The sequence below is a fragment of the Mya arenaria genome, chromosome 6 (assembly GCF_026914265.1).
Source record: "Mya arenaria isolate MELC-2E11 chromosome 6, ASM2691426v1".
In the NCBI taxonomy this organism is placed as follows: Eukaryota; Metazoa; Mollusca; class Bivalvia; order Myida; family Myidae; genus Mya; species Mya arenaria.
The window spans coordinates 24,515,441-24,540,688 of NC_069127.1; the positions used below are offsets into that span (position 1 = coordinate 24,515,441).

The following is a 25,248-nucleotide window of genomic DNA, read 5'->3' on the forward strand; positions in this document are numbered from 1 at the left end:
TAAGTGTGATAACGCCCGGCTTAATTTTTAGGTTACAGAACATTTTTTTTTATAAATATCATAAACTTGTTTACGTGTATGGCTTCAATCTGTGTTGAGTATAGCTGAGACTTTGGACTAAGCTGAGACCAGCAATAATCCATCATACTTTTTTAGTAAAGTTACTCTTTTGACACTTTGACTGTTTCCATTCTTTTTATTTATGCATTAATTTTCATACGAGGATCGATAGCCAGTAGCTTATGCAACAAGTAGCGTGCAGATAAATTACAACTTATGCGCACGTTTACGCACGCTACTTATCTAAGGTACTTGATTGTACTTGGCCGTATAGTAACTACACTCAATGTTTTAAAGTAAAGCCTTTTTATTGGAATTTCGTTGCAATTTATCCACACACGATTCTCACTTCACGGTACAAGGTTTTGCCCCCGGGGGGGGGGGGACAAGTCCGTTATGTTTAACTTATATACACTATAACCAGCCAATTAGTCATCGGTTCCGTAGTGTAGTGGTTATCACGCTCGCTTCACACGCGAGAGGTCCTGGGTTCGAGCCCCAGCGGAACCAAAGTTTTTGTTAAATTTTTTAACAGAAACTTAAAAAAAATATTGTTTAGAGCAAATGTAATTAATACAAAATGTAAGAAAGAATTTTAATCATTTTTGCAGTCGATTTTAGTGTAATACTTTACATAACATTACGGTGACTTTCTTCATAAATTTGGTCATTATAGATATGCAAATGAATTTGCAATTATTCTCCTTAATTATATATATGAAACACATCAAGTATTATTCACGTGATTTGAACTTAAAATTCTAAAAGTTTAAACAATTGGAATAACTTCAAGACTTTTGAATTTGAAATACTAATAATAACTACGTGTGTTAAATGTGAACATATAAATCCAATAACTGAGTAACTTTTCGGCCTATAATTTAAAAAAAAATGTCTTGGGGAGTAACCCTAAACTCCCCTGACAACATCTTTAACCTTATAAATTTCGGTTCTGAGTGAGGGACGTATGTCAAAAGGCTGCGCCCCTAAGCTATGCCCCCGTCCAACGTCAATTTCTGGGTCCGCTCCTATAAACCACAGTTATACATGGTTAATGTTTATGACATTTCTTTCTTATTTTGGAGGATCATAATATCCTATTCTGCTAGTGTGTGATTTATTTCATAAACTTAAGTTGGGTAAAGGAAGGTTTCATGAGCCGTGTTCCATGCTGAAATTCCGAGAAATCAGTTGGTCATGATTTTCAGAAAAAATTTAGGATTTAAGTGGAAGTTTAATATATCCAACGAAAGTGCCAATTGCTGCGGGGTTTATTGTCTTTATATGACAAAAGTTATCCCAGTATTGAAAAAGTTATCTGTGAAGTCACGTGGGTTTTCCACCGTGTTTGTGAGAATGGGGAATTTTGCCTTTGGCCTGCTGATCAATTTCACCTTGGAATAAGCGAACCATGAATGACGGTCAAGTTGGAAGGTAGTTGCCAGTTGGGGATTCGAATAGTCAACTACCTGCTAGTTACCAACCATGACTAGTAAAAGTGCTTAAGGTTAATGATAATCCGCATGCTGTTTAATGTACAGTACTACTGATTACCGTTTTGATATACAAAATGTACACAAAAAGCAAAGTAAACATTCTCCAATGTCAAAATCAGTTACCATTAAGTACAATTCGGTAAAAACCACTAACAAAAGAGAATCAACATCTTTGTCTTTCACTATCATCATCACCAACGCCGCCACGCACATCCTTATCATCCCCGGGAGACAGAAAGGTAAATTTTAGAACTGTATTTTTACAAAAAAACTTGAGCAACAACAAAAAATAACTGGTTCCGCTGGGGCTCGAACCCAGGACCTTCTGCGTGTAAAGCAGACGTGATAACCACTACACTACGGAACCCGATATGATGTGGTATGTAAGTAATACATATACATTAAGTTTGAATTTAACATTCTGCGAAGTATGACACTCTTATTACAAAACTTAGCCATATTAATCGGGGAAATATTGTTCCTCGGATTATTATGAACCGGTCAAGTTGTAAAATATTTCAGGTTTTGCGTCCATTCGTTAAATTCACACCAAAACAGTACAGTGAAGGCAAACCTCCTATCGTGTTTATGTCGATAAATTACGTTATTTTAATATACGCACGCTACTTCATATATTGAACGCTGTCCTCGCCAATATGTTATAGTGACTTCACCAACTACCCGAGTTATTGAAATTCAACATTAGCGCAATGCGCGAGTTATGTGTACTTTCAATGACAAGCGCAGTTGATGTATTTACTGTCTTGAACCATATCAGGGTCAATTTCACCGTGAAATTAAGCGAACCATAAGTAATGTGCGTATCAGTAATAGCCGTTAAAATTGATCCCCACGCTGTTTATTGCACGGTACTACTCGTAACCGTTCTAATATATACGAAAAGCAAAGTAAACATTTTCCAATATCAAAAACAGTAAACATAATAGTGTCCAAATTTTTCAAAGCTACTAACAAAAGATAATGAAAATCGTTGTCTATCATCATCAACAACGCCGCCACACACATACTTATCATCACCAGGAGACAGCTGGGGGCCGTTTAGTCCTAACTTCAATTATCTTAAATCTGTATAAAGAGCACCAATGGTTATATATAATATTGGTCTTATTTCCTTATCTCTGTGTTCATTGTAATGATGGTTAAAGCTAATTTCACTCAAATTTGAAGCAGAGTAATGGAACTATGATACTAAGATAATTTCAATTTACGACTGAAATCGTTGCTAAGATCTTTATTGAAACGCCTCCCTTAAACTGTATTTTATTACAACGGAAAAAAAATCTGGTTCCGCTGGGGCTCGAACCCAGGACCTTCTGCGTGTTAAGCAGACGTGATAACCACTACACTACGGAACCCCATGTATTACATTTAGTACTGGATATCAGTATCAAATGAATTTGATTTCAATATTATGCAAAGTATGATTGGAAAATCATGTGCAAAAATGTGCATATAATTCTGTTTTTGCAATACTCTTTTATTGTATTTAAGATTAAGAATTGTTCCAAATCATACATTTGAAGTTTGTGTTATAGATTATAGCAAAACATTTGGTTTCGCTGGGGCTCGAACCCAGGACCTCTCGCGTGTGAAGCGAGCGTGATAACCACTACACTACGGAACCGATGTGGCAAACAAGATATGTACAATCCATCATACAATGGCTGGAGACAAAATCCCGCTCCTCCCATTTAACTGATTTGTACCATATTGTTTTACAATGCAAGTTCATCATGAAATAAACAAACCATAAGTCGTGTGCGTATAAGTAATTGAATGACGTTAATAATTGTATGCACGCTGTTTATTGCACGGTACTACTGGTTACCGTTCTGATATAATGAAACTATTATAAAAAAAAAACTGTGTTGTTTTTGTCTATGGGGGCTTTGAAATGCGTCAGTAAAGATAGTAGACACTTTTCTCCACTAACTCAATTGTTCAGTATCATAAGCAAATATGTTACAACTTTATTTTGTATATACATAATGATTGCTCTCTAATACAAATGGCTACGGAGCAATAGCCATTTTTGTATCTAACTTTATATAGTGTTATACTCCGCATTATGTTGAATTCAAATGTAATGTGTATGTACAACTAATATATCACAACATAACTCTAGGTTATGGACGAAAAGTAAGTTTCTTATTCCTTTTTCGAAAACAGAATGAGAAATAAGGAACTGACTTATCGTTCATGTTTATTAACTTTTTGAACCATAGTATGGTCAAGTTCACCATGAAATAAGCTATCCATACATTAGCGTGCGTAAAAGTTTATAGCATTACACTTTATCTGTTCGCTGCTTATTCCACGGTACTACTGGTTACCGTTCTTATATATGATATAAACGAAAAGAAAGAAAAAAGCTCCTACTATCAAAAACACTTACCAGCCTCAAGTACAATTCCATGAACGCTACAAATATAAGAGAATCAAGATCTTTATATAATATCATTACCATCAACGTCACCGCCGTATCATCAACTTCTCCACCGCCACCACACCCGTTGTTAACATCGCCAGACCAGCAAATTTTAGAACTGAACTTGTTTTACGGAGAAAATAAGCAAAAGTGAAAATCAAGGTTCCGCTGGGGCTCGAACCCAGGACCTTCTGCGTGTAAAGCAGACGTGATAAACACTACACTACGAAACCCGATATGTAATTAATACATACTTATAACATTTAAATTAAACATTCTGCGAAGCATTACATTATAATAACAAAACTTAGCCATGCCAACGGGACAGAAATTGCTCATTGGATTATTGATGTTTCAGGGTTATATATCATTTTATGGTATGCGTCCTTTCATTTATTCTCATATCAGACCATTAACGTGTATACAGACCTCCTACCGTGCAATGAGTAGCTTGTGCTGATAAAGTACGTTACTTCAATATACGCACGCTACTTAGTATAATGAACGCTAACATCTACAATATGTTATAGCGACTTCACCCACTACCCGAGTTATTGAAATTCTACACTAGCGCAATACGCGAGTTATGTTTTATTTCAATCGCAAGCGGAGTTTATGTATTAACTGTCTTGAACCAAATCACGGTCAAGTTCACCGTGGAATAAGCGAACCATAAGTAATGTGAGTATAAGTTTTTAAAACAGTAAACATAATGATGAAGTTCAATTCAATCAAAGCTACCACTACTAAAAGAGAATCAACATCTTTACATACAAATACCATCATCAGCAACGCCGCCACAAACATCCTTATCATCACCGGGAGACAGATAGATACACTTTAGAACTATATTTTATTAAAAATATCTAGCAACAGAAAACAATCTGGTTCCGCTGGGGCTCGAACCCAGGACCTTCTGCGTGTTAAGCAGACGTGATAACCACTACACTACGGAACCCGATGTGTATTTTTTGTATTACATGTGGATATTAATTAAATTTTATTTGCATAGTGTTATAAATTATAGCAAAATATATTGGTTCCGCTGGGGCTCGAACCCAGGACCTCTCGCGTGTGAAGCGAGCGTGATAACCACTACACTACGGAACCCATATGACAAAATGAAATATGAGAAATCATATAAATTTACGTTGTCATAAAAATGGCCAACAGGCTCAAGTCAAAATCCCGCTTCGTCCCAAAATTGATATTTAACTTGTCTTGCCATCTTCAGAGACTATTTATCACAAATATCTGGGCTCGAACCAAGGACCCTCTGCGCGTAAAGCAGACGTGATAACCACTAAACTACGGAACCCGTATGATGCGTTAGTAATATACATTAATTAAATTCGAATTTGACCTTCTGCGATGTGTACGAATATAATATAATGCAAAACTGTATACAGATACCTTTTTATTGCGTTATAACCATATGTTTTGTGTAATCTATAAATAGTAACAAATATTCTGCTTGCGCTTGTGCTCGAACAGAGGACCACTACCCAATATATTATAAGTATATATCATGTGTTTCCGGTACGGTTCGAAAAATCCGACCCGAGGGCACGTGCGTAAGCCGGTAACGACGCTGGCCGAGTTACCGGCCACGCAACGTGCCCGAGGGTCGGATTTTTTTATCCGGACCGGAAAAAACATGATTGATATTTTTCTTGCATATTTAAATTGATCAATTTGTGGAAAAAATGACGTAGAACACGAACTTTTGTACAATTACACCAAATAGCGCGTGCGACGTGGTTAACTGACGTCATAGAGCGTAGTAACTTTAAATAAATAAAATCGCGTTTTTTACGATTATTTATTTTCAATTTTAATCTTCCAAACATATATCTTCCATTGCGCTTTATTAAAACGGCATAATAAACTTCATAAACAATACAATAAAAGAAATAAGAAGCGACGCGTTGTTGCGCGTGACTTACATACATGGGGGGTGTAAGATATTTTCTTCCAGCACTGGTCACATGACCGGAAACACACGTCCGGTATACAAGAATGAAATATGTTTGTTATGCTTATAGCCATTACTTTTGAATTAAACATAATGCGAAGTATAACACTAAAGTTAGATGCAAACAATGTCTATAGCATTTTTCGCGCTACTTTGTGATTGTATTTTAAACCAAAACTTGTTCTGAACTACGAGTATATATTAAGACTTTGTTATATATAGTCAGAAATATACTGGTTATGCTGGGGAGCGAGCGAGCTAACCACTACATTACGGGTGAGAAAATATATTCAATTTGTTAATCCAATGGCCAACGGGACAAAGACAAGACAAAGTCCTCCCTCCACCCCAAATTAATATTATTTCATCAAAATCTAATAAAATCTTCTTTCTAGGAACTTGATCAACTCTCTATTTCCACATAACATTTTGCAAATTATGTCTATTTTTCTCATGAATGGGTTTGATTCTCAAAACAATATAAAACATGAACTGTTTAAACTTTTGTTTTATTTGTTGGCCTTTCCAATCCATTTTTCTTGCGCACTCTTAAATATAAACAAACAACAGTCACCATCCACTAGCGGATTCAGGTGAAGGGACCTGGCGCTGGTGCGCAACTCCCTTCCCCTTAAATCATCCTAGTTTACTTTCTAATCCCATATAGGATATCCTAGTAATAAAATGCGCCATTTTGGATTAGCAATAATTAAAAATTTCGAGGGTGAGTGCCCCCAACCTCCCCCTGAGTGCCCCCAAACATTTAACCAAATAAATTTCGGTTCTGAGTGAGGGGCGCATGACAAAAAGGCTACGATAGCGGCGTTGGTGCTGGTGATGATAAGGATTTGTGTGACGGCGACCCCCGTTGGTGATGATGGTAGTGATAGACAAAGATATTGATTCTCTTAACGTAGTGGCTTTGATCGATTTGTACTTAATTAATATCTTAACTGTTTTTGATATTGGAGAAAAATTTTCTTTGATTTTTCGTATATATCAGAACGACCGCGATATGGTACAACACAGTTAATACACCAGCTGCGCTTGTGATTTAAAACAAAGTATTTTATACACGTTGGGCCTTTTCATCAATAATCCGACGAGCATTTTTCGTTCAGTAAGCATTGCTAAGTTTTGCATCTAATTATTGAATTTGTGTTATACTACGCAGAACTATCGCGCGCGCGCGTGCGTGCGTGCGTGCGTGCGTGTGTGTGTGTACATTAAATTTCTTACATACCACAACATATCGGGTTCCGTAGTGTAGTGGTTATCACTTCTGCTTTACACGCAGAAGGTCCTGGGTTCCAGCCCCAGCGGAACCAGTGTATCTTTATTTTTACTTATTTATTTGTCAAACAATTTAGTCCTAAAGTTACTAATTTGTCTCCCGGCGATGTTAAGGATGGTTGTGTTGGCAGTGGGGATAGTGGTGATGGTGATAAGGTGGTAACGATGGTACTGATAGACAAAGATCTTTATTCTCTTTTAGTAGACGCGTTCATGGCGTTGTACTTGAGGATGTCAGGGCGGATTTAGGATTTTACGTTAAGAGGCAATCTCATTAAAATCATATTGTGACGTTCACTTCATTTCATTACGTTATGTACGTAGCGTAATGTCGTGAGAGTGTATTGAGGATCTGATTTTAATGAGATTGCGTTAGAGGGGGCATAAGTTAGGGTGTAACCTTTTGTCTTGCGCCCCGCTAACAGAACCGAAATTTATTTGGTATAAAGTATGAGAAAGGGGGGCGCTCATCCGGATGCGCTCCTCCCCCTGAATCCGCTACTGGATGGTGACTGTTTTTGATATTTAGAAGTGTTATTTTCTTTTTATATCATACATAAGAACATGCGTATATTGGTATTTGATCGAAATACGCTAATAATTAGACTGTAGGAGCTCAGTCACTATTACATATGGTCAAGGATCTATGAACTGTTTTGCATCTAATCACATTGTTATACTTCGCAAAATGTATATTCAAATGTAACAAATATGAATTACTTTCATATCTAGTCTAAAATTATAGCCGTGTTATACGGGATTCTTCCCATCCCTGACGTCTAAACGGGAATGTGCAGAAACCGGGGGTGTTTTGAAAAATATTGAAATTGTATTAAGTGTAGTATTTTATGGTTTAAATTGATCATAAAGGTTTATATTCATATTTGACCATGTAAGTGAGAAGTTATTTTGCATAAAACAAACATTTAATGCATTTAAACACATTATTTACCTTTCCAATAAAACGAAAGTTGACTAACACAGACAACAATAATGCCAAGCGGATCAACTCGACCCAATCGTAATAACTCGGCCACCTCCGACAAGCTTCGAGATAGACCTCGTAAATACAATCGTAACAACTTGGCCATGGCCGAAATGTTCCGATTGTTTAAAAATTGTGCCAGGAAGCCTTGCAGGTGCCCTTCATGTATATATCGCTATGTTTAGACAGCAAGAAATGGAAAAAAAAACACGTCAAACTCATATTTATTCGTAGAATATGACATTTTTATGCAAGGAACTGATATAAAATAACATAATCTGGTAATATTTCTTGTTTTTATGATATTTTTTACATGTTAAATGCTTTAACCCGAAATCCCAATCGGAATAACTACCCAATTTTGATACTAAACAATTTGTACGTGAAGGATTTGCCATATCAAAAAAACGTAAAAAAAATCCGTAAACGTACAATAATTTGGACTACTTTTATAGCATACTATGTGGGTTCCGTAGTGTAGTGGTTATCACGTCTGCTTTACACGCAGAAGGTCCTGGGTTCGAGCCCCAGCGGAACCAGTAGTTGCACTTTTGCGTATTAACGATGGGTTTGATGGCGTTGGTGAATGTGATGATAAGGTGATGAGGATGCAAGTCATAGGCAAAGATCTTGATTACCTGTAAGAAGAAGCTTTCATAAAATATACTTGAGGTTGGTAAATGTTTTTAATAGAAGGAGTGTTTTCTTTGTTTTCGTTTATATCATATATAAGAACGGTTATTAGCAGAACAGTACAATAAGCAGCAAACAGATATAGTTCAACGTTATTCACTTATGCACCAGTCAATTGTAACCACGGCCCCCCAGGTCCGGGGGTATACCGGTGATAGCCGGAGAAATGGGTCGTGTTTTACCTTCCTGGAGGCCCCCAGTGCAGGGTGACTACGGTGGTTTTGTCTTCACTTAAATAAACAAGCACTCCCTTGCTATCTTAGAAAAAAAGATTCCTCCCTTGCAGCATTGAAAAAAGATACTAGTAGTTACTAAACGAGCACGGTTTCTTTCGCCGATATTACATGCTGAATTATCTACCCACAAAAGAGAAATCATCCAATGCAAACGAAGGAATCTTTTTTTCTGAGATGACAAGGGAGTGCTTGTTAATTTAGGTGATTGACTGTAAAATACTTTTCTTACAAATTTTGAGCTACGGAGTGATTTTTTTCTCGACATAAATATACCCGCCTCTTTTTCCCTTTAAAGGCACCCATCTGAAAATATATAAACACAATCGTTAGATTTTTGCCTTATAATATCTGGAAATACAGAATTGGAATTACGACGATCATTTGCTTTTAGGTATTAATTTATTAGACACAAAATGAAGCTTAAAGTCCCCGAAGCAGTGTGGTAGTTGGTCATACTTTTAAAAGATCGAAAATGATATTAATTCAGGTAATTGTTAATTTGCATGTTATCAAATTGCTACAGTTTTTTTTCACAATTCGTTTCCTACTAAATTACTATTCATGAGCACCACAACCTATTCATTTGCACCACAACGTTCAGAAAATCGAGCATAGTGCAGCAAGTATAACAACCAAAGATCTAAAATTTGTAACGCGGCAACCTTTTGTCAATAAAAAAGCCACACACATGTAAAGAAAATACTTAAACCTAAGGTATGTGAACAATTCTCACGAAAATCCAGATTTTTACGTTGGCAACACTAACGTCTAGCAAGTTATGCAAGTTCTAGACGATCAGATATTAAATTTTATTCAGAACTTTTACCTTTAGAACAACTCATGGCTATTCCTATATGAAACTACATTCTCCATTTTTTTTTAATTTACTCGTATAAACCTCTAAAAATAAAAAATAAGAAATCATACTCACTGTTTACATCCAGATTCCACTCATTGGCACTATAACGGAAGACGCGTTGGAGCAGTTTCAACACATAACAAAATGTTATGGCTCCAATGATTACCCGGCGTTAGATAGTCTCCAAAGATTGCAAGAAAAGATAAATATCAAATTTGGGACAAGAGGTAGCCTGTTGGCCATTTGTATTACAACTTAAATTTATCAGATTGTACATATTGCTTACGATGCGACATCGGTTCCGTAGTGTAGTGGTTATCACGCTCGCTTCACACGCGAGAGGTCCTGGGTTCGAGCCCCAGCGGAACCAATATATTTTGCTATAATTTATAACACAAACTTTAAATATATGGTTTGAAACAACTTTTAATTCAATATAAATAAATAATATGTAATACACAAAAGAATTGCATGCAGTTTTGCACATGATGTTCTACTCATACCATGCATAATTTTGAAATCAAATTCAATTAATATCTAGTAAGTCAAGTAGGTATACACATAGGGTTCCGTAGTGTAGTGGTTATCACGTCTGCTTAACACGCAGAAGGTCCTGGGTTCGAGCCCCAGCGGAACCAGTTTTTTGTTTATGTTGCTTAAGATATTTGTATAAAAATAGAGTTCGAAAGTTTACCTACCTTTGTCAGCATGATGATAAGGACGTGGTGGCGTCGTTGGTAATAATGGTAGTGATGTACAGAGATGTTGATTATCTTTAAGTTGAAGCTTTGAGGGAACTTGAGTTTAATTATGTTAACTGTTTTGATATTGGAGAATGTAAACTTTGTTGTTTTATTCCGTATATATCAGAATGGTAACCAGTAGCACCGTGCACTAAACAGCGTGCGGATCAATATCAACGTCAATTACTTAAACGCACACTACTTATGGTCCGTTTATTTCCGTATATTTTGCATCTAATTATTGACTTTGTGTTATACTACACAGAATTTAAAATTCAAATCAAATGTACACACATATATATATATATATATATATATATATATATATATATATATATATATATATATATATATATATATATATATATATATATATATTACTTACATACCACATCATATCGGGTTCCGTAGTGTAGTGGTTATCACGTCTGCTTTACACGCAGAAGGTCCTGGGTTCGAGCCCCAGCGGAACCAATGTTTCTTTATTTTTACTTTTTATTTGTCAAACAATATAATTCTGAAGTAACTAATTTGTCTTCCGGCGATGTTAACGACGACGCCCATCGTTGGCAGTGGGGAAGGGTGTGCTGGCAGTGGGGATGGTGGTGATGGTGAAAAGGTGGTAACGATGGTACTGATAGAGACAAAGATCTTGATTCTCTTTTAGTAGATGCGTTCATGGCGTTGTACTTGAGGATGTCAGGGCGGATTTAGGATTTTACGTTAAAGGGGGCATAAGTAAGGGTGTAACCTTTTGTCTTGCGCCCCGCTAACAGAACCGAAATTTACTTTGTATAAAGTATGAGAAAGGGGGGGGGGGCGCTCATCCGGATGCGCCCCTCCCCCTGAATCCGCTACTGGATGGTGACTGTTTTTGATATTTAGCAGTATTATTTTCTTTTTTTATCATACATAAGAACATGCGTATATTGGTATTTGATCGAAATACGCTCATAATTACACTGTAGGAGCCCAGTCACTATTACATATGGTCAAGGATCTATAAACTGTTTTGCATCTAATCACAGTGTAATACTTCGCAGAAAGTAAATTCAAATGTAACAAATAGGTATTACTTTTATATCATATTAATCGGGTTCCGTAGTGTAGTTGTTATCACGGCTGCTTTACATGCAGAAGGTCCTCGGTTCGACCCTCAGCGGAGCAAGTATTTGTACTTTTGCTTATTTAAGATGTGTTTGATTGCGTTGGTGATGATGATGCTAGTGATAAGCAAAGATCTTGATTACCTGTAAGAAGTATCTTTCATAAAATATACTTGAGGTTGGTAACTGTTTTTAATAGGAGTGTTTTCTTTGTTTTCATTTATATCATAAATAAGAACGGTTATCAGTAGAACAGTACAATAAGCAGCAAACAGATATAGTTCAACGTCATTCACTTATGCACCAGTCAATTGTAACCACGGCCCCCCAGGTCCGGGGGTATACCGGGGATAGCCGGGGAAATGGGCCGTGTTTTTACCTTCCAGGTAGCCCCGCAGTGCAGGGTGACTACGGTGGTTTTGTCTTCACGCCAAATATAGCGGAAAATTGGCATTATCTAGGGTCTAGGTACCAGCAGATCGTCCCCGCAGGGTGGAGATTTTGCCCGGGCTTGGCTGGACCGAAAGTCAAAGTCCCCGCTATTCCCCGGACCTGGGGGAGGGGCGTGGTTACAAATGACTGGTTCATTACACGCACGCTTCTTATGGTTCCCTTATTTCATAGTGAACTTGACCATGATATGGTATGAAAGAGTTACTAAACCCACTGCCCACATAATATAAATTATACACAACTCGCGCTCTGCGCTCGTGTTTAATTTCAATAACTATGGCAGTACGTGCAGTCACTATAACATAATGTCATGGACAGCTTTCATTATACTAAGTAGTGTGCGTATATTTAAAATCGTATATGATCAACACACGCGTATAATTGCAATGAAAATTTTAACACTTTTTAGTCCGACGTGGTTCATTTGGGGCGTGTTTTATTACTTTATGTCTCCTGTATTGAAATAAAAAGTAAACTTGGATGATTTTAGGAGGCGGTGCCCTGGACTCGCTAGTGAAACAGTGTATGATAATTCCTAGAAATCTTGTTAAAATGTCCCCCTATAGATATATGTGATAGATACATGGCGGGTAATCATTGCAGCCATAACATTTTGTTATGTGTTGAAAATGCTCCAACGCGTCTTCCATTATAGTGCCAATGAGTGGAATCTGGATGTAAACAGTGAGTATGGTTTCTTATTTTTCATTTTTAGAGGTTTATACGAGTAAATTAAAAAAAAATGGAGAATGTATAGTTCCATATAGGAATGGCCATGAGCTGTTCTAAAGGTAAAAGTTCTGAAAAAAATTTAATATCTGATCGTCTAGAACTTGCATAACTTGCTAGACGTTAGTGTTGACAACGTGAAAATCTGGATTTTCGTGAGAATTGTTCACATACCTTAGGTTTAAGCATTTTCTTTACATGTGTGTGGCTTTTTTATTGACAAAAGGTTGCCGCGTTACAAATTTTGGAACTTTATTTGTTATACTTGCTGCACTACGCCCGATTTTCTGAACGTTGTGGTGCTCATGAATAGTAATTTAGTAGGAAACGAATTGTGAAAAAACTGAAGCAATTTCATAACATGAAAATTAACAATTAACTGAATTAATATCATTTTCGATCTTTTTAAAGTATGACCTACTACCACACTGCTTCGGGGACTTTAAGGTTCATTTTGTGTCTAATAAATTACTATTTAATAGCAAATGGTCGTCGTAATTCTAAGTATGTATTTTCAGGTATTTAAAGACAAAAATCTAACGATTGTGTTTACATATTTTCAGATTGGTGTCTTTAATGAATATACCCGCCTCTTTTTCCCTTTAAAGGCACCCATCTGAAAATATATAAACACAATCGTTAGATTTTTGCCTTATAATACCTGGAAATACAGAATTGGAATTACGACGATCATTTGCTTTTAAGTATTAATTTATTAGACACAAAATGAACCTTAAAGTCCCCGAAGCAGTGTAGTAGTTGGTCATACTTTTAAAAGATCGAAAATGATATTAATTCAGTTCATTATTAATTTGCATGTTATCAAATTGCTACAGTTTTTTCACAATTCGTTTCCTACTAAATTACTATTCATGAGCACCACAACGTTCAGAAAATCGGGCGTAGTGCAGCAAGTATAACAAATAAAGTTCCAAAATTTGTAACGCGGCAACCTTTTGTCAATAAAAAAGCCACACACATGTAAAGAAAATACTTAAACCTAAGGTATGTGAACAATTCTCACGAAAATCCAGATTTTTACGTTGTCAACACTTACGTCTAGCAAGTTATGCAAGTTCTAGACGATCAGATATTAAATTTTATTCAGAACTTTTACCTTTAGAACAACTCATGGCTATTCCTATATGAAACTACATTCTCCATTTTTTTTATTTACTCGTATAAACCTTTAAAAATAAAAAATAAGAAACCATACTCACTGTTTACATCCAGATTCCACTCATTGGCACTATAACGGAAGACGCGTTGGAGCAGTTTCAACACATAACAAAATGTTATGGCTCCAATGATTACCCGGCGTGAGATAGTCTCCAAAGATTGCAAGAAAAGATAAATATCAAATTTGGGACAAGAGGTAGCCTGTTGGCCATTTGTATTACAACTTAAATTTATTAGATTGTACATATTGCTTATGTTGTGACATCGGTTCCGTAGTGTAGTGGTTATCACGCTCGCTTCACACGCGAGAGGTCCTGGGTTCGAGCCCCAGCGGAACCAATATATTTTGCTATAATTTATAACACAAACTTTAAATATATGGTCTGAAACAACTTTTAATTCAATATAAATAAATATGTAATACACAAAAGAATTGCATGCAGTTTTGCACATGATGTTCTACTCATACCATGCATAATTTTGAAATCAAATTCAATTAATATCTACTAAGTCAAGTAGGTATACACATGGGGTTCCGTAGTGTAGTGGTTATCACGTCTGCTTAACACGCAGAAGGTCCTGGGTTCGAGCCCCAGCGGAACCAGTTTTTTGTTTATGTTGCTTAAGTTATTTGTATAAAAATAGAGTTCGAAATTTTACCTACATTTGTCACCATGATGATAAGGACGTGGTGGCGTCGTTGGTAATAATGGTAGTGATGTACAGAGATGTTGATTATCTTTAAGTTGAAGCTTTTGAGTTTAATTATGTTAACTGTTTTGATATTGGAGAATGTTAACTTTGTTGTTTTTTTCCGTATATATCAGAATGGTAACCAGTAGCACCGTGCACTAAACAGCGTGCGGATCAATATCAACGTCAATTACTTAAACGCACACTACTTATGGTCCGTTTATTTCCGTACATTTTGCATCTAATTATTGAATTTGTGTTATACTACGCAGAATTTTAAATTCAAATTAAATGCACACACACACACACGCACGCACGCACGCACGCACGCACACACACACACACGCACACACACACACACACACACATATATATATGAGCCCCAGCGGAACCAGTAGTTTTAATTTTCTAAAAAAAACAGTTCTAAAGTTTGCTGATCTGTCTCCTGGCGATGTTTATGATTGTTGTGGTGGCGTTGGTGGTGATGATGATTGTTGTGGTGGCGTTGGTGGTGGTGATGATTGTTGTGTTGGCGTTGGTGGTGGTGATGATTGGTGTGGTGGCGTTGGTGGTGGTGATGATTGTTGTGGTGGCGTTGGTGGTGGTGATGATTGGTGTGGTTGCGTTGGTGGTGGTGATGATTGTTTTGGTTGCGTTGTTTGTGGTGATGATTGGTGTGGTGGCTTTGGTGGTGGTGATGATTGGTGTGTTGGCGTTGGTGGTGGTGATGATTGGTGTGTTGGCGTTGGTGGTGGTGATGATTGGTGTGGTGGCGTTGGTGGTGGTGATGATTGTTGTGTTGGCGTTGGTGGTGGTGATGATTGGTGTGGTGGCGTTGGTGATGGTGATGATTGGTGTGGTGGCGTTGGTGGTGGTGATGATGGTAATAATAGATGAAGATCTTGATTTTCTTTTAGTAGAAGCTTTCATAAAATTGTACTTGAGGATGATGACTGTTTTTGATATTGGTAAGTGTTCGTTTTCGTTTATATCATATATATGAGAACTGTAACCAGTAGTACCGTGCAATAAGCAGCGACCAGATAAAGTTCAGAGCTATTACCTCTTTCGCATACTACTTAATTATTGTGTGCTTATTTCATGGTGAACTTGACCATAATGTGGTATAAAACAGTTACTACACCCCTGCCCTCATTATATAGATTATACATGACTTGCGCTCTGCGCTCGTGTTGAATTTCAATAAATTGAGAAGTGGGCGCAGTCACTATAACATATTCAATATATTGACTTTGTATGAGAGATTGTACATGTTTTCCTTTTTGCCACATCGGTTCCGTAGTGTAGTGGTTATCACGCTCGCTTCACACGCGAGAGGTCCTGGGTTCGAGCCCCAGCGGAACCAGTGTAATGTTACATTTTCATAACAGAAACTTAAATATATGACTCAGAAAAAACATTCGATTTGAAATACAATAAAAAAAAGGCAGTGCTAAAAGTATTTATAAACTGTTTTGCATCTAATCACAGTGCTATACTTTGCAGAATGTTAAATTCAAATGTAATCAATATGTATTATTTACAGATCATACTAATCGGGTTCTGTAGTGTAGTGGTTATCACGTCTGCTTTACACGCAGAAGGTCCTGGGTTCGAGCCCCAGCGGAACCAGTTTTTGTACTTTTACTGATTGACTTGTATAAATATACAGTTCTAAAGTTTACTCATTTGTCTCCCGGCGATTTAAACGATGGGTTTGATGGCGTTGGTGGTGGCGATGATAAGGTGATGATGATGCTAGTGATAGATAAAGATCTTGATTATCCTTAAATAGAAACTTTCATGAAAATATACTTAAGGACGGTGACGGTTTTGACATTGGATAGTGATTTCTTTGTTTTCGTTTATATCATGTTATATATAAGAACTGTAGCCGATAGTATCGTGCAATTAACAGCGAACATATAAAGTCCAACGCAATGAACTTATAGGCACGCTACTTACCGTTCGCTTATTTCGTAGTGAACTTGACCATGATATGATACAAAACAATAACTACACCCTCTGTCCTCATAATATGAATTATACACAACTTGCGCTCGACGCTCTTGTTTTATTTCAATAACTCTAGTAGTGGGTGCAGTCACTATGACATTGTCACGCACAGCGTTCAAAATAACGATTGGCGTGCGTATATTTAAAACCGTATTTGATCAACACACGCGTATAATTGCATGGTAGGAGTTCAGTCACAATAACATATTGTCAAAGACAGCGTTCAATGTACTTATTGGCTTGCGTATATAAAAAACACTATTGTACTTTATCCGCATGCGTTATTTTTATTGCACGGTAGGAGGGCCTTCTACTGGTTACCGTTCTCATACAAGAAGTATTGAATGCACGAAAACATATATTGTTAACTGTGCAATATTAAACAATTGGGAATCGTTTCATCAAGTACCATTGGAGCAATTTATTATGACTGATGAGGTTTTAAACCTGGATCGGATGAAGGATTTGACATAAGAGGCGGCGGAACGTAGGCGGGAGTAACCTTTCGGCTTGCTCCCTCAGAACCGAAAACCATTTGGTTTTTAGTGAGGGAGGGGGTGAGGCGTACTCCCAAACGAACACGAAAATTTTAACAATTTTTAGTCCCAAGAGGTGCAGTTTTGGCGTATTGTTTTACTTGATACTCCTGTATTGAAATACAAACTAAACTTGGATCGGTGCGCACACCCCCCCCCCCCCCACACACACACCCCGGTTTCGCTTGTGAAAACAGTGCGTAATCGCTCCTAGGAGTCTTGTTTAAATGGCTCCCTATAGATGTATGTGATAAATAGTATCCGAAGATGGCAAGAAAAGTTATATATCAAATTTGGGACGAGGGGAATCTTGACTTTAGCTTGTTGGCCATTTTTATGAAAACGTGGATTTAGTAAATAGTACATAATTCCATTCGTGTCTCACCGGTTCCGTAGTGTAGTGGTTATCACGCTCGCTTCACACGCGAGAGGTCCTGGGTTCGAGCCCCAGCGGAACCAATATTTGTTTTGCTTTAATATATAACACAAACTTGAAATGTATGGTCTGAAATAACATTGAATTTAAAACATCATGAAAATGTAATGCATACAAGAATTCTATGCACTGTTTTGAACATGATTGTAATCTTCCATGCATTATATTGAAATCCAATTCATTTAAAAGCTAGTACTAAATAAAATGACTCATGGGGTTCCGTAGTGTAGTGGTTATCACGTCTGCTTAACACGCAGAAGGTCCTGGGTGATAAAGATGTTTATTTTTGATGAAATGTTACTTTATTATGTTGACTTTTTTATATTGGAGGGTGTTTACTTTGTTGTTCGTATATAATAGAACGGTAACCAGTAGCACCGTGCAATAAACAGCTTGCGGATCAATATCAACGTCAATCACTTATACGCACGCTACTTAAGGTTCCCTTTTTTCACGGTGAACTTGACCATGATATGATTCAAGACAGTCAATACATCAACTGCGCTTGTGATTGAAATTATACATAACTCTCACTCTGCGCTCGTGTTTAATTTCGTTAACTCGAGTAGTGAATGCAGTCACTATAACATTTAGCAAGGGGGGTTGGGAGTACTCCCCAAATTTTATTCTTTTTTAGTCCGAAATGGCTCATTTTGGGCGAACTTCATAACTTTTTTCCCCTATTTTAAAATAAAAAGTAAACTTGGATGATTTAAGGGAGGGGTGGGGGCGCCGGATGCGCACCCCTCCCCTCCAACATTCCCAGAAGCCGCTAGTGAAGACAGTGCGTAATATCTCCTATGAGTCTGGCTGAAATGCCCCCTGATAGATATATTTGATAAATAGTCTTTGAAGATGGCAAGAACAGTTTAATATGAAAATTGGGAGGAGTTGGGGATTATGTCTTTAGCCTGTATGAAAATGTGTACATATTTTCTTTCTTGTCACATCGGTTCCGTAGTGTAGTGGTTATCACGCTCGCTTCACACGCGAGAGGTCCTGGGTTCGAGCCCCAGCGGAACCAGTGTAATTGTTACCTTTTTATAATAAAAAATTAAATATATGACCCCAGAAAAACTTTCGGTTTAAAATACAATAAAAAGGGAAGAGCAAAATCTATGTACAGTTTTACATCTCATTACAGTGTTATACTTGGCTAAATGTTAATTTCATATCTAATAAGTATTTATTTCTTACATAACACAACATGTGGGTTCCGTCGAGTAGTGGTTATCACTTCTGCTTTACACGCAGAAGGTCCTGGGTTCGAGCCCCAGCGGAACCATCCTTTTTACTATAGCTTATCTATTTGGTTAAAAATAAAGTTCTATATATTACTTATCTGTCTTGCGGCGATGTTACCGATGGGTGTGGTTGCTGTGGTGACGATGGTATTGATATATACGGATATTGAAATTTATTTAGGTCACACCAAATAAATATTCTGTTCGACGGATTCTAAAGAACAAAAATTGGGGCGAGCGAGCGAAAAAATAACAACACAAAAACTGTTTTTCCATTTCAAAGATATACAGTAACGAAGAGGCGATAGGTGATTTTGATAAAAGTGCATTCCGAGACGAGCGAGAAGTTGTTTAATTAATTAACCTTCACATATTTGATGCAAACACATTTTACTCTGATGTATGCAGGTTTCGTTAGCATATTTCAATTATTTATACAGGAACATCACGAGATCAAATCACCATAGAAGTAGTTTTACATGAACAGTGCGCTTAGAATTGAAGAAACACATCATTGTTCTGTGTTGTTGTATACAAAATTATATGTCACAATACCATCTATAACTGTTTTACACAGGGCCAAGCTGGCATTAGGAAATTATAGATGTTTGTATAGCAGCTGACTATGCGGAAGACCCAGGCCACGAGGACATGTAATATCATCATTGTTACGATAGCGAATAAACTACATGTACTTTTCTTACATGTTATTTGTAAATAAAGTCGTCGAAAGCTAATGTTGATTACATAGCATATAAGTGTCAGTTCTTCCTGTTCTTCTTGTTCTTGTTCTTGTTCTGGAGTTTGCGTTTCTTGTTGTTCTGTTCATATGGTATTTCCTCGAAAGGTCGTTTGAAATGGATTCATCAGAATAACTTTTTGTTTTTGTGGTGTTGAGTTGTTGACCATGGACAATGTAATTCTTTTTATTTTATTTTTGTCCTTGTGATGTGAAGGACCTTGCACTTGGACGGATTGAAGTTCATGTGCCAGTCTTTTTCCCACTGTTGTAAAGCATCTTAGTCCTCTTGAAGCAGCTCAGTGTATATTTCACCTCTTATATATCTGTAGAGGAGACAACCATCCGCAAAGAGGCGCAATTGCGAATTGACACACTCTTGCAGGTCGTTTTTATACACCAGGAAAAGCAAAGGGCCAATGATTAAACCCTTAGGGACTCCTGATGTTACTGGCGATGAGGGGGGAAATCTGACAATCTAGTAGTACTTGTTGGGTTCTGGCGGAAAGGAAGCTTTGTATTCAACTTAGCACTGTGCCTTTGACCCCGTAGTGGTTCAGTTTCATGAGTAGGCGTTAATGGGGAACTTTGTCGAACGCCTTGCTAAAGTCGAGCAGAATGGCGTCTTCTTTGTCAAGTCCTGAAATGACAAGATAGCTGGATTCACAAGATCTTTGCTTTCTGAAGCCATTCTGCATATCGGAGAGTATGCTGCGATTCTATGTGAGTTATGATCTGACTGTGAAGAATGTGCTCCATAAGCTTGCAACAAACTGAAGTAAGAGATATGAGCCTATAATTAGAGGCTTGACTTCTATCTATTACATTTCTTAAAAAGTGGCGTCACGTTGGCTTTACTCCAATATTCTGGAATTTTGCCCTGACTGAGAGAAGCTTGAAAGATAAGTGTCAGTGCAGGCTCTATCTCGTTTGCGACCTCTTTCAGGAATCGAGTTGGGATGCCATCAGTGCCACAGGCTTCATGAGGGTCAAGAGACACTAGGAGTTTGTTGACACCCTCTTTTGTGATGCTGAATCGGTGCATGTCTGGATGAGGGTTCTCACCAACAGTCGGAGGCTTGTGTTGTCCTCAGCTGTAAAGGCGCTACTAAATTGGTTATTTAGGAGCGCTACTTTCACTTTGGGCTTATTTAGGACAATGTCGTCATTTTTCAGCGGTGTCACACCAGATTTCGCAACGCTTCCCTGTGTTGAAGGTGTTCAACTTCTTAGGGTTGTTGTCTTAGAACTGTGACCATGTCCGTGACAAAGCTGTTATAAGCCCGCCTGAACTCGAACTGAGTGTCTTTCTGTAGCTGGTGGTAGTTCTGAAGTTCCTCTTGGCCATCTGTTGACTTGGCTCGTCGAAATGCTCTTTTTTCTTGGCAGAAAGTCGTTTTTAGTAAAGTACCAAAGATCAACTGTCAATTACTGGGCATATTTTCTGGACAGCCAGTCTTATTATTGTTTCCAAATTTGAACCATGGCCAAATCTTCATGTACTTTCTTCACTTCAAATTTTCAAATACAATATTTTTACTGCCATGACTGGTCAATTTTGCCCATCTAATTTCTTGTCTCGTTGATGTCCCAAGAAGAAGATAATATTATAAAACTGCTTGGCACAATCACACGTTCTGCTTTCAGAGTGCCTAGTATTCCTTTCTCTGTTTGCCTCATAAAATAAAATGGATAATCTCCTGTTAATCATGATAAGTCGAACTGCAAAATTGTGTCTGAAAACTTAATATGTCCGAAATGAATGAGAGTAATTTACCACCACGATATTAACTGCTTTAACACAGGGTCTAAATCATCCTGGTTTCAGGTTAAGTTTCAGGAGAGTATGTAACGTCTGCATGTCTTAAACACACATTTTAGACAGTTTAACAAATACGTTATACCCAAGAAAATGTGTTTGTATTCGATATTGTTGATATTCTCCATTCGGAACTCCTCGGCCATTTTCCATCGAAAACAATTGCGCGGTAGGAGTTCCGACACTATTACATGTTGTCAAGGACAGCGCTCAATATACTAAGTAACGTGCGTATTATAAGTTACGGGGTTAGTAGGTGATCCAATTTGGGATATACGGGGCAATGGAACCCGAATATGGTTTCCTGCGCACAACGTTTATATCAGCACAATCACACGTTCTGCTTTCAGAGTGCCTAGTATTCCTTTCTCTATGTTTGCCTCATAAAATAAAATGGATAATCTCCTGTTAATCATGATAAGTCGAACTGCAAAATTATGTCCGAAAACTTAATATGTCCGAAATGAATGAGAGTAATTTACCACGATATTAACTGCTTTAACACAGGGTCTAAATCATCCTGGTTTCGGGTTAAGTTTCAGGAGAGTATGTAACGCCTGCATGTATTAAACACACATTTTAGACAGTTTAACAAATACGTTATACCCAAGAAAATGTGTTTGTATTCGATATTGTTGATATTCTCCATTCGGAACTCCACGGCCATTTTCCATCGAAAACAATTGCGCGGTAGGAGTTCCGACACTATTACATGTTGTCAAGGACAGCGCTCAATATACTAAGTAACGTGCGTATTATAAGTTACGGGGTTAGTAGGTGACCCAATTTGGGATATACGGGGCAATGGAACCCAAATATGGTTTCCTGCGCACAACGTTTATATTACGTCGACAACCTGTTTACATGTTTAAATGTTTCATTTATTCATCGGAATATTAATCGGAATCGGAAGATAGACGCCATTTTGGTATGATTTAAATTTGGTGACCCAATATAGAAAAATATGATGTCACCGCATGACCAGTCCAGGACCAATGGCGTTGCGTCATTTATTTTGGAGGCGCCAGTGATATATTGAAATACGGTCGTAATTTATCCGTATACGCTACTCTAATTGCACGGTAAAAGGTCTTCCGACAAGTTCACTGTGTGGGAAGGTACACCGGATATAGCTCAAAAAGTGATAAGTAAACAGACAATTATGCAGTTGTTTTAATTTAGTAGAGGTAAGATCTTGCTGTGTTAACGCATATCTACCGTATCCACAAATGAAGCAAGTATTTGAACTAAAAGCTGAATGCTAAATTTGGCCTATGGTATACTTTAAAGTGCTTACGATTTAGCAGACCTCGTTAAATGTTTCTTCAAATCTGAGATGATCACCTCAAAACTTACTGAATTTAGACAAGTATTGTTATTTTAGGAAATAATGATATCGAATAAATAAAAAATCTGAATCTAAGGATTTCACAAGAATAAGCTCAACTATTTTTATTGTAAGAAATGGCAATGTAACTTTTAAACTGTTAAAGATATGCCCTTAGAAATGTTCACAGCACTGTACTGAGGATAGCCTTATTATGTACTTGGATAGTTTTAAAGTTGAGAAATGTGTGTCCTGGTGATAACATGTAAAATGGGACAAAAATTGATAGTAACACTGTTAATATACATTATACATGTATATGTCTATTTCGAACTTTCAAATAATCAGCACAAAGTGAGAGTACAATTTGATAAGAAATTATTGAGCAAACTTAAGTTAACATGAGTTTGATCCATGCTCTCCTAAATGAACGTATATATGCAAGCTGCGTAAATATCAGGGTTGGTCACAATACATTCTTTCTCACTGAAGTGAACGAGCAGAGACCATTTTCTGTTCTAAGTAATACCAACATCGACCCAAGCATAGAAAAAAGCTTTACGTGTTCCAAATTTGATCACAATATCTCATTCCCTACTGGTGACCTTCTTTTTGCAAAACCGTACCTACTTGATTTACAAAGCAATATTATATATATGAATAGCAAATACCACATACATTCTAAGGCCATATGTTTTGTGTTACTTAATAAATCAGATTGACTAATATGTATGAATGAAACAGTTTTAAGTGCATACAGATACAAAGAACAACAACATGTTTTTGCTCTCATCCCTCGATATGGACAACCTCGAACAATTTCCCTCGAGCTCGCGTATAGATAATAGCCGTAATCATTATCACAGTCTCGTTTTTCTTAATACATCGTTACTATCCTCAGTCCACTTAAAAGCTATCCCCTGTGCAGTCAAAAGGTATGGATATCTCCGTAACAGCAAAAGATATCATATTGATATTTTACACATTACTAGATAATGTAATTACAATGAAATCGCTCGATTCAGTTTTTATTCTTATTTTCAATTTGTTGGTTTATGTTTGAAATCGTACCAAATAAATGAACATTTGTGAGCGATCATTCAACTTTCGGCGAGAATTGTGCTATTATACAAAAGAGGAGACACATTTCCATCATAGTCGTATATTGCACAGTATCAAATAATTCAAAACTCTTCGATTTTGTTAAATAAATCACCATAAAATACAAAAAAATGATAGAAAACCGTCCATGTGTCAAAATCAAACGCTTATCGATTGATCATTTTTTTTAGCTATATCCGGTGTCCGTTCCCACACAGCGTGGTTTCCGTTCTCATATGAGAATTATTGAACGAACGAAAACAATTATGGTACAACGTGCAATTTTAAACTATTGTGTACCGCTTCATCACGAATCCTAGAAGCATTTGTACTGAGATGGATTTTAAACAGTGCCTTGTCGCTGCTGAAATGGCCCCTAGGTATATATGATCGATAGTCTCCGCAGATGTCAAGAAAAGTTTAATAACAAAATTGTAAATAGGGGGATTTTGTCTAGCCCTTTGACCATTTGTATGACACCATAATCTGAAAATAGTGTACATCGGTTCCGTAGTGTAGTGGTTATCACGCTCGCTTCACACGCGAGAGGTCCTGGGTTTGAGCCCCAGCGGAACCAATATTTATTTTGCTTTAATATATAACACAAACTTGAAATGTATGGTCTGAAATAACATTGAATTTAAAACATCATAACAATGTAATGCATACAAGAATTCTATGCACTGTTTTGAACATGATTGTAATCTTCCATGCATTATATTGAAATCCAATTCATTTAAAAGCTAGTACTAAATGAAATGACTCATGGGGTTCCGTAGTGTAGTGGTTATCACGTCTGCTTAACACGCAGAAGGTCCTGGGTTCGAGCCCCAGCGGAACCAGATTTTTTCTGTTGTTTTGTAATAAAATATAATTCAGACGTGTACCTATCTTTCTCCCGGTTGATGATAAGGATGTGTGTGGCGGCGTTGATGATGATGGTAGTGATAGATAAAGATGTTTATTTTTGATGAAATGTTACTTTATTATGTTGACTTTTTTATATTGGAGGGTGTTTACTTTGTTGTTCGTATATAATAGAACGGTAACCAGTAGTACCGTGCAATAAACAGCGTGCGGA

The 25,248-nt window shown here is 37.2% G+C and overlaps 1 protein-coding gene and 21 non-coding genes across 22 annotated transcripts; 15 read left to right on the forward strand and 7 right to left on the reverse strand.

The window, feature by feature from the left end:
* The first annotated feature begins 497 nt into the window (after positions 1-497).
* Trnav-cac (transfer RNA valine (anticodon CAC)) lies at positions 498-570 on the forward strand. Its single transcript has one exon. It is a non-coding gene; the product is annotated as a tRNA-Val (tRNA).
* Positions 571-1,850: 1,280 nt separating this feature from the next.
* On the reverse strand, positions 1,851-1,923 carry Trnav-uac (transfer RNA valine (anticodon UAC)). The gene has a single exon. It is a non-coding gene; the product is annotated as a tRNA-Val (tRNA).
* A 936-nt stretch (positions 1,924-2,859) lies between these two features.
* Positions 2,860-2,932, reverse strand: Trnav-aac (transfer RNA valine (anticodon AAC)). The gene has a single exon. It is a non-coding gene; the product is annotated as a tRNA-Val (tRNA).
* A 196-nt stretch (positions 2,933-3,128) lies between these two features.
* On the reverse strand, positions 3,129-3,201 carry Trnav-cac (transfer RNA valine (anticodon CAC)). Its single transcript has one exon. It is a non-coding gene; the product is annotated as a tRNA-Val (tRNA).
* Positions 3,202-4,165: 964 nt separating this feature from the next.
* Positions 4,166-4,238, reverse strand: Trnav-uac (transfer RNA valine (anticodon UAC)). Its single transcript has one exon. It is a non-coding gene; the product is annotated as a tRNA-Val (tRNA).
* A 652-nt stretch (positions 4,239-4,890) lies between these two features.
* Trnav-aac (transfer RNA valine (anticodon AAC)) lies at positions 4,891-4,963 on the reverse strand. The gene has a single exon. It is a non-coding gene; the product is annotated as a tRNA-Val (tRNA).
* A 79-nt stretch (positions 4,964-5,042) lies between these two features.
* Trnav-cac (transfer RNA valine (anticodon CAC)) lies at positions 5,043-5,115 on the reverse strand. Its single transcript has one exon. It is a non-coding gene; the product is annotated as a tRNA-Val (tRNA).
* Positions 5,116-7,235: 2,120 nt separating this feature from the next.
* Positions 7,236-7,308, forward strand: Trnav-uac (transfer RNA valine (anticodon UAC)). Its single transcript has one exon. It is a non-coding gene; the product is annotated as a tRNA-Val (tRNA).
* A 1,416-nt stretch (positions 7,309-8,724) lies between these two features.
* Trnav-uac (transfer RNA valine (anticodon UAC)) lies at positions 8,725-8,797 on the forward strand. Its single transcript has one exon. It is a non-coding gene; the product is annotated as a tRNA-Val (tRNA).
* Positions 8,798-10,343: 1,546 nt separating this feature from the next.
* Positions 10,344-10,416, forward strand: Trnav-cac (transfer RNA valine (anticodon CAC)). Its single transcript has one exon. It is a non-coding gene; the product is annotated as a tRNA-Val (tRNA).
* Positions 10,417-10,611: 195 nt separating this feature from the next.
* Positions 10,612-10,684, forward strand: Trnav-aac (transfer RNA valine (anticodon AAC)). Its single transcript has one exon. It is a non-coding gene; the product is annotated as a tRNA-Val (tRNA).
* Positions 10,685-11,190: 506 nt separating this feature from the next.
* Trnav-uac (transfer RNA valine (anticodon UAC)) lies at positions 11,191-11,263 on the forward strand. Its single transcript has one exon. It is a non-coding gene; the product is annotated as a tRNA-Val (tRNA).
* A 3,259-nt stretch (positions 11,264-14,522) lies between these two features.
* Trnav-cac (transfer RNA valine (anticodon CAC)) lies at positions 14,523-14,595 on the forward strand. Its single transcript has one exon. It is a non-coding gene; the product is annotated as a tRNA-Val (tRNA).
* Positions 14,596-14,787: 192 nt separating this feature from the next.
* On the forward strand, positions 14,788-14,860 carry Trnav-aac (transfer RNA valine (anticodon AAC)). Its single transcript has one exon. It is a non-coding gene; the product is annotated as a tRNA-Val (tRNA).
* A 512-nt stretch (positions 14,861-15,372) lies between these two features.
* Positions 15,373-15,879, reverse strand: LOC128237648 (probable maltase-glucoamylase 2). The gene has a single exon (XM_052953240.1). The coding sequence runs from the start codon at positions 15,877-15,879 to the stop codon at positions 15,373-15,375; it is 507 nt and encodes a 168-aa protein (XP_052809200.1).
* Positions 15,880-16,242: 363 nt separating this feature from the next.
* On the forward strand, positions 16,243-16,315 carry Trnav-cac (transfer RNA valine (anticodon CAC)). Its single transcript has one exon. It is a non-coding gene; the product is annotated as a tRNA-Val (tRNA).
* Positions 16,316-16,508: 193 nt separating this feature from the next.
* Positions 16,509-16,581, forward strand: Trnav-uac (transfer RNA valine (anticodon UAC)). Its single transcript has one exon. It is a non-coding gene; the product is annotated as a tRNA-Val (tRNA).
* A 1,306-nt stretch (positions 16,582-17,887) lies between these two features.
* On the forward strand, positions 17,888-17,960 carry Trnav-cac (transfer RNA valine (anticodon CAC)). Its single transcript has one exon. It is a non-coding gene; the product is annotated as a tRNA-Val (tRNA).
* A 928-nt stretch (positions 17,961-18,888) lies between these two features.
* Positions 18,889-18,961, forward strand: Trnav-cac (transfer RNA valine (anticodon CAC)). Its single transcript has one exon. It is a non-coding gene; the product is annotated as a tRNA-Val (tRNA).
* A 188-nt stretch (positions 18,962-19,149) lies between these two features.
* Trnav-uac (transfer RNA valine (anticodon UAC)) lies at positions 19,150-19,222 on the forward strand. The gene has a single exon. It is a non-coding gene; the product is annotated as a tRNA-Val (tRNA).
* Positions 19,223-24,671: 5,449 nt separating this feature from the next.
* Positions 24,672-24,744, forward strand: Trnav-cac (transfer RNA valine (anticodon CAC)). The gene has a single exon. It is a non-coding gene; the product is annotated as a tRNA-Val (tRNA).
* Positions 24,745-24,936: 192 nt separating this feature from the next.
* Positions 24,937-25,009, forward strand: Trnav-aac (transfer RNA valine (anticodon AAC)). Its single transcript has one exon. It is a non-coding gene; the product is annotated as a tRNA-Val (tRNA).
* Positions 25,010-25,248: the final 239 nt, after the last annotated feature.

What these genes read in the sequence shown, in the direction of transcription:
- LOC128237648 (XM_052953240.1), bottom strand. Translation starts at nt 15,879, where the DNA reads ATGAAAGCTTCTACTAAAAGAAAATCAAGATCTTCATCTATTATTACC.